The 15,744-nt window shown below is 40.3% G+C and overlaps 1 protein-coding gene across 14 annotated transcripts in view; it reads right to left on the minus strand.

Moving 5' to 3' along the window:
- Positions 1 to 15,744, minus strand: part of DMD (dystrophin) — a 1,858,252-nt gene that overhangs the window by 60,114 nt on the left and 1,782,394 nt on the right. For all 14 annotated transcript variants that reach the window (XM_069970999.1, XM_069971008.1, XM_069971005.1 and 11 more), the window contains one exon: positions 12,254 to 12,411. In XM_069970999.1, the coding sequence (XP_069827100.1) occupies positions 12,254 to 12,411 (158 nt within the window). The remainder of the gene's footprint in view (positions 1 to 12,253; positions 12,412 to 15,744) is intronic.

Below are 15,744 nucleotides of genomic sequence, written 5' to 3' on the forward strand. Positions count from 1 at the left end.
CAATGTACAATGAGAAGGCCACATTTAATGAAGTCTCATACTGCAATCTCTCTCACTGGAGCCTAGAGGAAAACTGGAGAGCTGCTGCAGTGTACAGGGTCGCTTCTCAAACTGATCTGCTTGTAATGTTCTCCCCTAATGGGAAATTGAAACAGCCCAGGATGGTTTACTAATAGAAAACATTGTCTCCATCAATGAGAACAACAGAAAACTACGTAATGTCCAGTGACAGCTCCTCTAACGGGGGAGAAGAGCTGAATCTCAGGGCAAATGATACCTTTCAAGCAGATTTACCCTACCTATATGGTTCCAATTGTACTTGTTAGTCATAAAGTTTTGTCCTTCAAATGCTTTACTTTTTACAAGCAAGTTTTGAAAAATTGTTTACACCTCAGTAGAACATTCTAATTTTGTATTTTTTAACATTTAACATTTTATTTTTTATCATTTAACATTTTATCTACATAATAGGTTGGGTAATTACTGTACATGTTACGTTGTAAGCATAAGAAGGGGGAGCGGTGAATGGGCACATCTAACTTACAGGACTATGTCCACTTCTAAATGGTTCCTTCAAGTAGTAATTTTATAGTCAAGAGATTGCTCTGTGGATATTGTTGTGTGTTTTGGATTTATACATGTATATATTAATGTTTAAAGTGTCCCTGTTGTTATAACTTTCAAAATCTAAATTAGCAGTAGATGTGATATAATGCAAGTTTGCAATTTACATTAATTTTTTGTTTTTAGTTATCATAGAGAACACGGCACTTCCTCTTTTCTGACTTTCTCTCTCAAAAAACAGGAAACAGTCAAAAAAAAAAACAAAACAAGAAGTCCAGTGTGTCTCAGGCCATCTGTCATGTGATTGATGGATACATTGAGCTGCGACTCTCTGTACTGGCCGGAATTCCTGTGTTTAGTCTGTTTTTTTTCCCCACCAGCACAAGTTCAGCTTTGTTTTACAGCATGAGAACAACAAAAATAATGAATGTATATTGCAAACTTGCTTTATATCACTTCTACTGTTGATTTAGATTATGAAAGTTATAGTGACAGTAACACTTTAATTTTACACTGCACTGTATAGGTTTTATGTTCAGTTTAACTAGTGCCGCAAAGTGCCCTAAAGAGTACCGGTCAAGGTGCATGGTGATGCTGTGCCACCATCCTAAGAGAAGTCTAGCAAAGCGATAAAAAGCCAGGGCTCTTTGTGCCAGGAAGAGGTAGTGAGGAGGCAGCTTTCAGCGTAAGGGGCCGTTCACACGTAGCAAAACTAGCGGAATTCCGCGGCGGACAATGCAGTTAGCCTCCTTCTCGCGCGCGCTGCTGCTGTTCTCACAGCGTCTCTCCGCACTGAAGAATGAACATGAACATAGACCCCCATTATGAGAGGGAGGCTAACGGCATTCCGCCGTGGAATTCCGCTAGTTTTGCTACGTTGAAGGTAGCCTTAGAAAGAACATTGTGCAGTAGGTCTGGACTGGTCTCAGACAGATAGCAACCAGCCACAGACCCTTTTGAGAAACGAAAGCAGAGTTGTGGTTGGTTGCTAATTGTCAAACAAAAATGTCCATGTTAGTGCGAAACAGACCACCACGTTTCATTCAGGTGCGCTTAATCATGGTCTAAATTAGACAAATGCACATAAAAAAGTTAAAAGCAAAAAACATCCAATCATGGTTTAACACGTAATGAATTGTCAAATCAAATGGTATTAAATGTTCAGGTCCAAGCTAAAGTGCCAACCAGACATGTGGGTACCAAGGTAATAATCATATCAAGTTGTATTGCACAGTCTGAATAGAAGCATATCCAAAACACTCATATGACAAAAAGAGTAAGTATCGTATCATATCATATTACACAATATGAAAAAAAGGCATATTCAAATTATTAAATGTGCATGATGATAAAATGAATCATTGCAAAAAGTATAGAGCAGGCATATGGAAACAAATAAGTATCGCAACATATCTAAAACTATGTGAACAGAGGCATATCAATTATTAATATGCATGATGATACAACAAATCATTACGGGAATTCAGGCCTTTGGGGATTCTGGTGTCTAAACTGCTTCCAAGTTTATTAAGCATTTCTTCCATTCCCCACCACTACACTTTTGCATGCAATTTTAATCCCCTAAAATAAAAAGGATGAAATATCCCGTTGATGTATTTCTACTATTTCTATAGTTCTTTTACCTTTAGTTATGGCCGGTAAATGATCCCTTATAGTTCATCCTAGGTATAGTTATGGCCGGTAAATGATCCCTTATAGTTCATCCTAGGTAGAGTTTACACACCTTACATTCTTGATATGACTGATGTCATACTATGTAGTCACATTAAACAGTGGTAAATGTGCACGCACGTGACAATGAGATAGACCACATGTATATTTACCTACCATTTCACTTGGGATATCATTATTACTAGTGCATAGCATTCTGGGGGATAATACAGCAGCCAATGAGTGTACCCTTTAGGCTACAAACTGTAAGGGTATAAACCCACACACCGTATATGCAGCAGATATGCAACAAATACGCAGCAGATTTGTTGGTACAGATTTGATGCTGTGTTCAGTTATTTAGATCTAATCTGCTGCGATTTTGCTGCGATTTTGCTGCGAGTTTGCTGCGTATCGCAGCAGTAAATACGCTGCATATACGGTGTGTGGGTTTATACCCTAAACCTACATTTAGGATATCTGCTTAAAAAGCATTTTCCTTAAAATAAGTATTTTTTTTTTAGTATATCCACAATTTGCATGTATTCTGAGGGAAAACGGGTATAGAAAGTGATAACTGTATTGGTTCTGGAGCTAAGATCAGTTTTACTTAAATACTTTTAACAGATTATTCCTAGACTTAGTTTGTACTATATTCAAAGCCCTACCCAAATGTTCTTGTTTCTTTCCTTTAGACCTTATATGTTTACATGCCCGTTCAATCATCTCCGTGCTCCCTGACATCCTGCTAGCTTTGACACACTCCTGCCACTGTCTGAAGTGACAGGCAGTTCAGCCAGTCTGTGGCGCTCTCCCAGTGATTGGCTAAGTGGCGCTTGCTTACAGAAAGTCATTGGGCCCTGTTATAGGGCCCTTAGAATCTAAACATACTTGTTCAATTAGTGTGAACTCCCCCACCATTATAGACTTTGCAGTAGGAGTGGGGTGCTCGCTGGTGGCATGCAAGATGGTATTACCTGCCGTGGATTTATGGAATCGGGATTTAAAAAAAAAAAAAAATATTTAAAATATTGATGGCTTTAAATAAATGTCCAAAAATGAGATCTCAGTTTTATGAGTATGATGTGTGAACTGTAAATTATTCTGGTTATTAATAATATATACATTTGATATGATACTTACCTTGGTCCCAAAAGGTCTGCTCCACATTTAAGCTTGGATCTGAACCTCAATATCACATGACTTTATGATTCATGACTAGAGATGAGTGAACCTCAAGCATGCTCGGGTTCACCCAAAACCAAATATGCTGCATTTGATCACCAGTGGCTGAAGTTAGAAGCAGTCCTGAGGAGTCTTGGAAACATGGATACAGCTATAGGCTGGGTTTACACTACATATATTTCAGTCAGTATTGTGCTCCTCATATTGCAACCAAAACCAGGAGTGGTTTAACAACACAGAAAGGCTCTGTTCACACAATGTTGAAATTGAGTGGATGGCCGCCATATAACAGTAAATAACTGCCATTATTTCAATATAACAGCCGTTGTTTTAAAATAGCAGCAAATATTTGCCATTAAATGGCGGCCATCCACTCAATTTCAACATTGTGTGAACAGAGCCTTTGGGTATGTGCACACTGAGGAAAAGGCGAGGAATTCAGCTTGAAATTCCTCCCGTAAAAAATGTACAGAGCAAAGTCCCATTGTGTTCAATGGGTTTTCTGCTCTGTTGTTCACACTGCAGAATTTCCGAGCAGAATTTTCTGCTGTAGATCTGCTAGAGGAATCCTATAGAAGTCAATGGGGGGCTTAAATTCTGCTTGAATTCTGCCTGAAAACTTTCAGCTACAATTCCTCGAGAATTGCTCAGTGTGCACATAGCCTTTCTGTGTATTTAATCCACTCCTGGTTTTGGTTGCAATATGAGGACCACAATACTGACTGAAATATACGTAGTGTGAACCCAGCCATAGGCTGTATCCCTGTTTTCCAGGCAGCCTTAGGGCTGCATCAAACTTCTTCAGGCACCGGACAAACCCGAGCATGCTTGAGATTCACTCATCTCTATTCATGACATGACTTACACCATGATTGGATATGTGTAATTTAAACCATGATTAAGTACACCAGCGTGAAGCACGTTGGTCTGTTTCGCACCCACATGGACTTTTAAATCTATTGTGATATGAAATAAAGTTTTCATTTTTATGGATTATGGAGTGCTGAGACCATCAGCTTTACAATTCTGTCTTTTAGGTACTTAGATAGCTGGTTATAAAGTAGCAAGCTAACAGCTAGGCGCTTGTTCGGTTAGTTACTTCTACATTCTATACCCATTTTCTAGCATGGCACCCAGCCTATTCAATAAGGCAACCTCACCTTCATATTTGTATTTCCGTGCTAGAATAAAAGCACTTTACACATATATATGCAAGCAAACATTTACTCTGAGTGGCAAATGTGATGGGGAGAAGGGTTTCGGATGAAGCACTGCTGTTATTACAGTTATTACTTCTCACCCAATTACACTTTAGTAAACTCAGGCACTGTGAGATAAAATAGCTTGCCCTGGGTCAGTGGTAAAAATTGAGTCTGTATTATATTCTCAAGATGATAGAGATTTGTTTTGTAGCATATTGTAAGCACAGAACAGGAATTCCCTTCAGCTAAGACCTTTGCTTGGCTATAAGGACACAAAGAAGGAACGTTCCTCAATATTCCTGAGTACTATGTGTTATGAGGCTCCAGTGTGAGGTCTGTCAGTATATCTCAACCCACGCATGGCACAGGAATTATTGTACGCAGAATAGTTAATGTAGGAGAAAGAAAACCAGATCTGTTCACCTGCTGCACTAATTCATTGTTGTTGAATACACAGAAAAACCTAAAGTAACGTGTGCATGATTTTGAACCAAGATACCCACAGCTAATATGATAATACAAAGTTGTTTTTTTTTTTTTCTTACCAAGGGTTACTATACTAATGGGTTATCTAGAAGAAACACAGAAAGCAATAATACAAAGATTGGGTGAAGGGGTCCCATGTTAACAGGTTTACAGGCTGCTAACCCAAACTCGTATATTAACAGACTAGTATATAAAATCAAAATCTTTGTTACTTAACCCCTTCATTACCAAGGTCATTGATGCCCAGATCAAATTAATGCAATGTTCCTCCCCGCCTTCTAAGAGCCATAGCACTGTGGTTTTTACCCACCTACAGGGCTGGTTGGGGTGTCATTTATTTGCACCATGATCTCTAGTTTTTACTAGTATATATATTTAATTTAAAAAAATAAGCAATCCTAGGCAAGGATGGGCAAGGGGGTATTTAAAACTTTTATTGGGGGGTTAATAAGTTTTTTTTTTTTTTTTTTTAAATACACTTTTTTAACACACTTGCTTTACTCCCTGACAGCAGACTATAGAATGCCGATCCAACAGGACGGAGGTAAGTGTCTTACCTCCGCCCATCGGTACAAGTGATCGGGTCCCGATCAGTCAGTGGCAGGTGGTTAACTGACTTTCTTAAACGTCGCTATCGCTATAGATCAGAGCGTTTAAGGGGTTCCGGCAGATGCCTGTCATTATCCTTGGCTCCTGGGACACCGATGTGTGCGGGGCCCCTCACTGTCAGCAACAAATATATACGTGTTGGCTGCACGGGGCATCTGCAGCAGGAACGTATATATACATATGGCTGACATGAAGGTTAAAGGGGTATTCCAGGTTATTTTGATATTAATTCTACTGATTTCTCTTGTAATATAATTAATATATCTCATTGGTTTCTATAATAAATTTTGTCTCTTTCTCTCTATTTTTATGTAAGTCACGTGTTTCTGTGACGTCACCGAACCGGAAGTGTGGGGACTTCCCCGACTCGGCCGGCCTCTTGGTGTTTATGTAGTTAGAAAGCTAGCAGAGCTTTACAAACGGCCTCCCTGCACACGGGAGGTCACATGACACCCTGTTCCCGGGCGGCCTGTCAGTGTGAAGGAGGTCGCATCCACCTCCTGTATAATCACTAAAACCCTCCACCCCCTGCCAGTATAATCCTCCCGATGTCTCCCCCGGCCCCCTCCATCCTGTGTATACAGTCCTTTTCAAAGATCTCTCACCCCATCCCCCGGTCTCCGCACCTCTTGCACTCAGCTGACAGGCTCTCTCTCTCTCTCTCGCTGTGTGTGAAGCAGGAGAGATTTCTTTCCTGCTCCGTACACAGTGCCTGTCAATTGCCCCGATAAAACTCAGCTGCCAGGAACTGTGTACGGAGCAGGAAAGAAATCTCTCCTGCTTCACACACAGCGAGAGAGAGAGAGAGAGCCTGTCAGCTGAGTGCAAGAGGTGCCGAGACCGGGGGATGGGGTGAGAGATCTTTGAAAAGGACTGTATACACAGGATGGAGGGGGCCGGGGGAGACATCGGAAGGATTATACTGGCAGGGGGTGGAGGGTTTTAGTGATTATACAGGAGGTGGATGCGACCTCCTTCACACTGACAGGCCGCCCGGGAACAGGGTGTCATGTGACCTCCCGTGTGCAGGGAGGCCGTTTGTAAAGCTCTGCTAGCTTTCTAACTACATAAACACCAAGAGGCCGGCCGAGTCGGGGAAGTCCCCACACTTCCGGTTCGGTGACGTCACAGAAACACGTGACTTACATAAAAATAGAGAGAAAGAGACAAAATTTATTATAGAAACCAATGAGATATATTAATTATATTACAAGAGAAATCAGTAGAATTAATATCAAAATAACCTGGAATACCCCTTTAAGATGGTTTCTTTTAGTGGTTGTGGGGTATAAAAGAAGGGTTACCAAAGAAACCCTGACAACATGTGAGGGGTGACCTGTCATGATTTCTGGTAGTCCCATCTTGGTCAAATGGCATGTTGCAGGCTACCTAACAGTTCCTGACAAAGGTGTTCTCATAAAGAAGTTTCTACAACGTAGCCAAAGCTTGAAGGGAATTAGCTAGCTTCATAACAGATAGAGAGCTGCACATCCTGGCAGAGAGGTACAAGGGAGATAGACTAATTTTTATTTCACTTTTGTACATTGCTTTAAAAAGAATGCCATATTGCTGGAGCGGTTTTTTTTAACAGCACTTAGTGATGTGCTTTACAGCAAGACTAATGGGCATAGAAGACAATAGACAGACTGTGCCCCCTTGATATGAATGTGCAAAGTTACTGAGCATGCTCTGTGACCTTTCTGAAGAGATCATTCCACAGGGAGCACCTATCTACTGGTGTTATATTTCGCTGTAATGCTGTACAAACCACTTACAGCAGCCTCCTCTTGTCACCAGAGACACAACAGGAAGTCTCAGCTTAGGTTTGGTCCCAGTGGTAAGAGTTAAAACTGCAAGATTTCAGGATCATTTAATACCGATAGAAAAAGTGGACAAATCAAAAATAAGGTCACCAAAAATTCTTAAATATATGTATAAAATAAAAAACATTATTTAAACAATAAATAATTTTCTGATATCACATTCCCTTTAAGAGTCAAACTGCCAATGCTGAGCTGCAGTAGCATTACTCGCCTCCTCCACCCTGCCCTACATGATTGATGTACAGGGCTCATCTTCAAGCCCTGTATATCAATTAGTCAAAGCAGGGTGTAAGTGGGAGGGAGATGTGCTGCAACCCAGCACCACCAGTCTAACTCTCACATTACTACCAAAAAAAGCACTTTTATAAGTTTATAAAAAGCAATTAACAAAACTAAAAAAGGTATTATAATACTATTCCCCTAAGACCTATCTGTCAGGATCTGCAGCATCATACTTTGTACAGGGCTGAAAGATATACTTTAAAGCGTAACTGTCATTTCAGGGCCATTTTTCTGAAAACATTAAATATCAACAGTACAAGCGATTTTAAGAAACTCTGTAATAGGTTTTATGTACTAAAAAAAGTTTCCTCTTGTACTGAAAAAGCAATCTCCCAGCCTCCCCCCTCACATCAGATGAAGCAGGATTTCTGTCTACATTATGTGGCTATCGAGAGGGGAGGAGTTAGGAGTGACTGAGTACGGAGGATTTCTGCAAAGCACAACACCCTGCAATCTTCTCTCAGTAAGTTCATAGATAAGCACTGACCTTTCTGACACCTGAATTTAGCGTTTTAGGTGCCCAGAGAGTCTACAAACAGCTGACCTTCATGTCACCTCTTCCTTCTCCCTCATCTCCCTCGGCCCCTCCCCCCTTCATAGGCTTACAATGGAGAGAGCAGAGCCCGTCTTCACTGGCTTCTCTGTAATGAAGACGTGTTTGCCTGATAATGCACAGATAAGAAGTCAGGGGGGGAGGCTGGGAAATTGCTTCTTGAGTACAGAAAGAGGCTTTTTTGGCTGATGAAACCTATTACAGAGTTTCTTAAAATCGCTTATACTACTGATTTCTGCAATAAAAACAAAAACATGACAGTTACGCTTTAAAGTATTGGGGTTCCTTAACAGGCTATTTGCGATATGCTTCTCTATTCCAGAAACCAGTTCTTCTGCCCACTTATAAACTAAAATACAATAAATATGATGTGAAACAGCTCTGAGGAGAACTGTAGGCAATATGAATATTACAGTGAATATGAAGTGAACATGTCATTCAAATTTTATATGTTACACGCCATTCAAATTTAACCCCTAGACGACCCTGGATGTAGGGTTACGTCATGGAAGTCTGTCCCCAGACGACCGATGACGTAACCTTACGTCATGGGTGTTATTCCCGCTATGAAGCGCGCTCCGGAGCGGAGCGCGCTTCATAGGAGGTGGAGGCCGGCTGCAGTGAGCAGCCGGGACCTCACCGGTAATGACACGCTGCAGCGATCGCGCTGCCGCGTGTCATTAACCCCTTAAACTCCGCGATCGCGGCGCGACCGCAGCGTTTAAGTGTAAGTGACAGGGGGAGTCCCCTGTCACTTAACGATCGGGACCCCCGCAGTGTGACTGCGGGGGTCCCGATCGTTGAAACGGACTGCTGGAGGTCTCTTACCTGCCTCCATGCAGTCCGATCGGTGATCTGCTACACTGAGCCTGCACAGGCAGGCTCAATGAGCAGATCGCCGGTAACACTGATCAATGCTATGCCTATGGCATAGCATTCATCGGTGTAGAAATCAAAGTAATGTATGTACAAGTCCCCCAAAGGGACTTCAAAACTGTAAAAAAAAAAAGTTCAAAACACTAACACACTACCCCAAAACCCCTCCCCCAATAAAAGTCTAAATCACCCCCCTTTCCCATTATATAAATAAAACATATAAAAATGAATAAATAGATAAACATATAATATACCATAGCGTGCGTAATTGTCCGATCTATTAAAATATAACAAGCGTCATTGCGACCGGTAAACGGCGTACACGAAAATAGGGGAAAAAGTGCGCAGATTACCGATTTTATGTTACATTATATATTTTAAAAAAAATCAATAAAAAGTGATCAAAACGTCCGATCTTCACAAATATGGTATTAATAAAAACTAGAGATCATGGCAGAAAAAATGACACCCCATACAGCCCCATAGGTGAAAAAATAAAACCGTTATAAGCGTCACAATAGGCCCATTTTATTAATATTTAATTGCCAAAAAAAAGGATTTCATAAAAAAAAATATATATAACATTAGAGAATCTGTGTAACCTGCATATGGTTGTGTTCGGACTGATCTATAGAATAATAGTGTCATGTCGCTGTTACCATATAGTGCATTTCGTAGACACAGGAACCCCCCAAACGTTACCATATTGCATTCTTTCTTACGATTTCACCTATTTATATCTTCATAAATAATATATTTGGAATTCCATCATACATGTTATGGTAAAATGAATGACGCCATTACAAAGTACAACTATTCCTGTAAAAAACAAGCACTTACATGGCCTTGTAGATAGAAAACTGAGAGTGCTAGAGCTCTTAGAAGGGGAGGAGGGAAAAACGGAAACACTAAGATCAAAATTTGCGCGGTCCACTGGGTCATTTTGGGCCTGGTCCTCAAAGGGTTAATATATGTACCAAGTTCATTCTGGCACAATATTGTCACACAGGGAAAATTAATACAGGATAAGGTGTAGAATAAAGCTTTTTATATCACTTTTAAACAATTTTTTCTTCCAAGAAAATCCTGAAGTTACTTAGACGAAACTCCAAACATACACCCTTAATCAAGACAGTGCACTTCTACAGATATTCTTTAGTCATCAAAAACAAATCTTTAAATCCCCAGTTATCTTTAAGGAGCTTAAGTTTGCCAGAACCCTACTGTGCCTGAGCTATGTTTGCTATGCAGAAAGAAAGATTAAAACAAAAAAAAAAGACAGAAAAAAAAATATTCTGAACACAGTGCCAGGGCAGAGATTAGTAACCTATAATGAAAACTTCTCGGTAATAACCCCTGGACAAACAGTGCATCTATTTCCTGTAACCAATTTAGTATGTGCATAGATGAGCCAAAACATTTAAATTCCTAAAAGGTAAAAATAAATCTTGTGACTGAAAACTGTCAAGGGGTCGGACATACGAGACAGAAGGTTTACAACCCATTCCAAGATGTTTGGAATAAAGTCAGAGCATCTCCAAAATGGCAGGAGATAACAAGGCATCAGAGTGCATCACAGATTGATACAAATGGGGTAAGGAAGTGTAGTCACAGACCATTCTGTGAGTGCTCATGCTAACCCCTGTCCACCTTAAAAAACATCTGGCAATGGGTACATGAGCATCACAACTGGACCATTAAACAATAAAAGAAGGTGTCCTGTCTAATGAATTAAAGGGGTACTCCAGCAAAAAGCTTTTTCCCAGTAACTGAAACACATTACAAAGTTATATAACTTTGTAATATGCTTCAATCACCTATCTGCCCCCTTCCCTATCTTTTCGCTCCTCAATCCCCCACCAGGAATTGAAGTAAACGCATTCTTACCTAATGACTGTTGACCCCAGGCTGCTCTGCGGCAGCCATTTTGTCACAATGACATCATCAAGAGGGAGGTGGGTCTAAACCCTGTTAGGCCAGCCTCTCTGTCAGATGACTCGGGTTGCTCAGCTCTGATTGGATGAGCAAGATGTAAGCCATCTAACAGTTCTACAGAGTCAGTTAGACATCACAGAAGACAAAGTGCATCATGGGAAAGCCCAAACCAGGAAGCGAAGAAAAAATGAAAACACCAACTGGAGGTTCTGGGACCTTTTTGTTTTTATTAGCGCCAGAGCACCCCATTAAATAGTCTTGTAAATCATGTGGATGTCAAGATACATGTGTGTGTACCACTTAGCTGGGGTATACAAGGAACAAGGATGTACTAGCTAGCTGGACGAGGTGGTATGTTAAACTGGGCAATAATCTGCTGGGAAACTTCTGGACCTTGCATGCATGTATATATTACTATGGTACCAAAATAAACTCCAAATCCCAGGGATCTCAATCTAATTTGGTGTAAAAGGGAGGTGCTGAAAAAAGTCCAATCCATGGAGGCCACACCTCACAAATTACAGAACTTCAAAAAGATCTACTGCTAATGACTTAAGGCCCTACTATTCCACGGGCCGAGTGAGAGGAGCAAACGAGCGCTATTAGCGAGCGGGTGAGTGCGGGGGCAGCCGAGGGGAGGTGCAGGGGGGGGGGGCTGCCTGGGTGAACTTTAGATCGTCCGGGCAGCCCATAGCATACAGCAGCGGTCTGCTCCTGTCACTCCTATTCCACGGAGTGACGGCAGCAGATCGTTACGGTATTAGTCAATTGTCTTTTAACATGTTTGAAAGACAAATGACGCAACGATTAGCCGACATGAACGATGTCAGCTGATCATTGCCTTCTATTGCACGGGACGATTATTGGCCAAAAAATGGCCGATAATGGTTTCGTGGAAAAGGGCCTTAACTTAGTAGCATATAACACCTTCAAATGTCTTGTGGAGTCCATGCCTTCAAAGTTTAGAGCCGTTTAGGCAGCATGAAAGGATCAGTACATTATTATGCCAGAATCTTTTATGTTAAACTTGTTGGTGTAAATGCAAATTGACAAAAAAAAATACTTACATATTGAAAGCAGCTCCTGACACTGGGTTCTATGTTACTTCCACCAAAGGAGGCCACTTCACCCAGCTGCCGCGGAATCTGAATAGCGTCATGAAGAAGAAGACCCAGTCTTCGTTGGTCACAAAATCCAGTAGAGCTTGCCACTTGTTTGAAAAGATCTGAAAATAGTGGGTAATTGTGAGATACATGTAATAAAACCACACAATGATCATTACTTTAAGATATCACATTTAGTGAAGATATTTTTCCATATTGAGGCCATCCTTTACACAATTTGGTTATCTCAGCTAAAGTATGTTACTATTATGAAGCTCACAGAATAGTAATACCTAATCGTTCAAGATCCCGCCCTTGAGTAGTAAAGGTATAACTAAATAATAATACACTCCAAAATAGTTAGACTGAGCGATTCTTCGTTTTTTTTTTTTAATCGTTTTATTGACATAGAAATCCTGACTTGTGATAACTTTTTACTTTGTCTCTTTGAACAAGATGCAATATCCTGTTGAGCTGTTTTTTAGTACAACTATTTCTGTTAAAAAGAAATTATCCAACGTGTAGTTCATAAAGTTACAATAAACACCCCCAGAAAACTCCCCTCCCCAAGACTACTTTGGTCAAATTCAGCAAAATAGTCTGCTAGAATGGTTCTTCACAATGGTCACTGTCATTAACATAGCTCCAAGGAAGCCTTTAATTAACAATTATTATTAACGTTGGTCAACAAACCATAAAACTGACACATGCTGTGTTGTACTGCAATTTCATAACACTACATTTTCCCAATGGGTCTAAATAGTTTAACATATTGTTCAGCTTGAAGTTCCTAAATGAAAGGGGTTAAGCCACAGAGAGCCATCTGTTTCTTTCCTTGTTCACTTTGCGAAAACATGTTCAATTTCCTAATGGAATCTGTAAAACACCGTTTGCGATGAGGTACATGTTGATAACATTTACAAAATAACATCACTGATCAACCATTTAAAAGGTCCATATAGACCTACATTCAGATGCTACAACTGTACCTATTAAGCAAAAAAAAAAAAAAAAAGAGAAAAGGGAGAATGTGTGTTGTCTCAAGCAACACAGGCCAAATCAATAAAAGGTTCTCTAAAAAGTAATCAAAAGTCAGACACTTTTTTTCCTAACACAGAGCGGGAGTGGATTGGGCTGCAGCATGTCTCCGCTCATTCTCCTGATCGGTACGGGTCTGAACACTGACACCCGGGCCGATTAAACTTTTGACATGTCTCTCTGACATGACAAAACTTTTTTGTAATGACAGCTACACTTTAAAATGGATTTATAGGTTATAGACAACAACTGGGGCCAGGGACCAAACTAAAATGTTAGACAGATCTGGGATTATATGGTATCTGTCAATCCTTACACTAGATGTGTTTCAATACAGTACCAAACAGATATACAGTGGTGCCTTGGATTACGAGCATAATTCGTTCTGGGACTGTGCTTGTAATCCAAATTTACTCTTAAACCAAAGCAGATTTTCCCATAAGAAATCAAAAATGAAGACAATTGGTTCCCCACCCCAAAAATAATGATTTTATTTTCTGAACAACATGTAAAACAAATAAAACAAACATTTAGAAGCAGCAGAATATGTCATATTATAAGTTACTGTACAGTAATGGAGAGGATGGGAAACACAAGGGCTGACAGAGACTGCAGGGAGCATGCAGAAATGATCAGGGCAGATGTGGGCACATACATGCAGCACTCTCTGTCTGGGGAAGAAGGGTTACAGCTATGGAGAGATTACCTCCACAGTCCTGTCCCCTGGTGCAAGCCCCAGCCTGAAGTGGATCTGCTATGATTTGGAAGGTGAGGGAGACTACCTGGGTCAGAGTACAGTGCTGTAGACCTCACTATGCAGACCATGCCCCTCCCCCACCCGCGCTCCCACCCAGTACAGAGAGCTCTTAAACCAAAGCTATGCTCTTAAACCAAGTCACAATTTTAAAAAAGTGTGAGCTCTTAAACCAAAACGCTCTTAAACCAAGTTACTCTTAAACCAAGGTACCACTGTACTGTTTTTCATGTTATTACTATATTGTCTACATTAATAGTTGAAGGTGTATTATGGGGGAAAAGAATACTCTTTTGAACTGCCCAGAGCAGAAGTAAAAAGAGGCTTGCTTTTGCTCTGGGCAGTTTCTGACCTGGACACAGGTGGCAGCTAAGGGCACTGCACCGGATTAGAAAGAATTACACAAATTTCTACTAGGCATATAGTAGCTGATAAGTACTGGAAGGTTTGAATTTCCAAATATGTATAATTTTTTGGTAGTAGCTATTTTAAAAAAGTTTTTAAATTTTTACAAATTTCCCCTTTATCCAGCGCTACAAAAACATGGCCACTTTTCCCCTACTGTTGTCTCCAGTTCAGGTGTGGTTTGCAATTAAGCTCCATTTACTTCAATGGAACTGAGTTTCAAAACCCCACCCAAACTGGAGACAACAGTAGGGGGAAAGTGGCCATGTTTTTGTAGCGCTGGATAACCCCTTTAAAGGGACTGCCTGATAATAGAATAAATACTGCAATTTAACCCTATTAACTTGAAGGGGGCAAAGTTGCAATTCCAGATTCATCATATGGACAGAGGTGGCCCTGCTTCTGTGGAAAAAAATATAAAAATAAAATTCACAATTTAGAGACTAGATAATAAATGTATCGATTTAAACACAAATAGAACAGGGGTATGGTATTATTCCAGTTAAGAGCCTGAATCCCTTCTTCTTATGTTTAGGTGAAAGTAAAATTGTATGTGTTTATTGATTGGCATTCTTCAATTCTTAGCTGCTCAAAGCAAGGCAGAGCTAGCCCTGTGTAAGACATTTTTCCCTTTCTTTAAATGACAATCCTGTTTAATAAATAAGCAAGCCACAAGCATGACACAGACAAATTATTGTGCTTCTCGGTGCTGCCATTTTATCACCCTCTGGAGGCTGTTTCCAGCTCCCTCCATTAACACCATGTTGTTTTGGTGCTTTTCTGTCCTTAAGCCTCAGCATGTTTTTCAAGTTCAGCTCTTTTGATTTACCGATTTGTTTACAACTTGGAATTTGTCTGAGCATAAATGAGTGTAGAAAAATGATATTGAAACATACAGATTACACTTGTAATTATTATCAATACTTTCAGCATCTCTGGAACCTTTCCCAGAGTCTACCGAACAACCTTTGTAGTGATAGAAACCCCAAATTATTTAAAAAGTCATGTAATATAGCCATGTTGTGGCCTAAAAGCTAAGTTGAGGCCTGTAGTGATTTAAAAAAAAAAAAAAAACATTCAGTGCGTAGTAATAATAAGGAACCTAGAAGACTAGAAAATTTCTTTTGTAGGCTCTGGTAAGTAATATTAACTTGGGAGAGAGCACAAGTTACATTCCAGCACATGGATCAGAGAATCCTTGGAGGACAGCTCACACAGCCTGAAGAAGGAGAGTGAGGCACTCTAAAAGCAGTTTTCA

The sequence above is a fragment of the Dendropsophus ebraccatus genome, chromosome 5, assembly GCF_027789765.1.
Source record: "Dendropsophus ebraccatus isolate aDenEbr1 chromosome 5, aDenEbr1.pat, whole genome shotgun sequence".
In the NCBI taxonomy this organism is placed as follows: domain Eukaryota; kingdom Metazoa; phylum Chordata; class Amphibia; order Anura; family Hylidae; genus Dendropsophus; species Dendropsophus ebraccatus.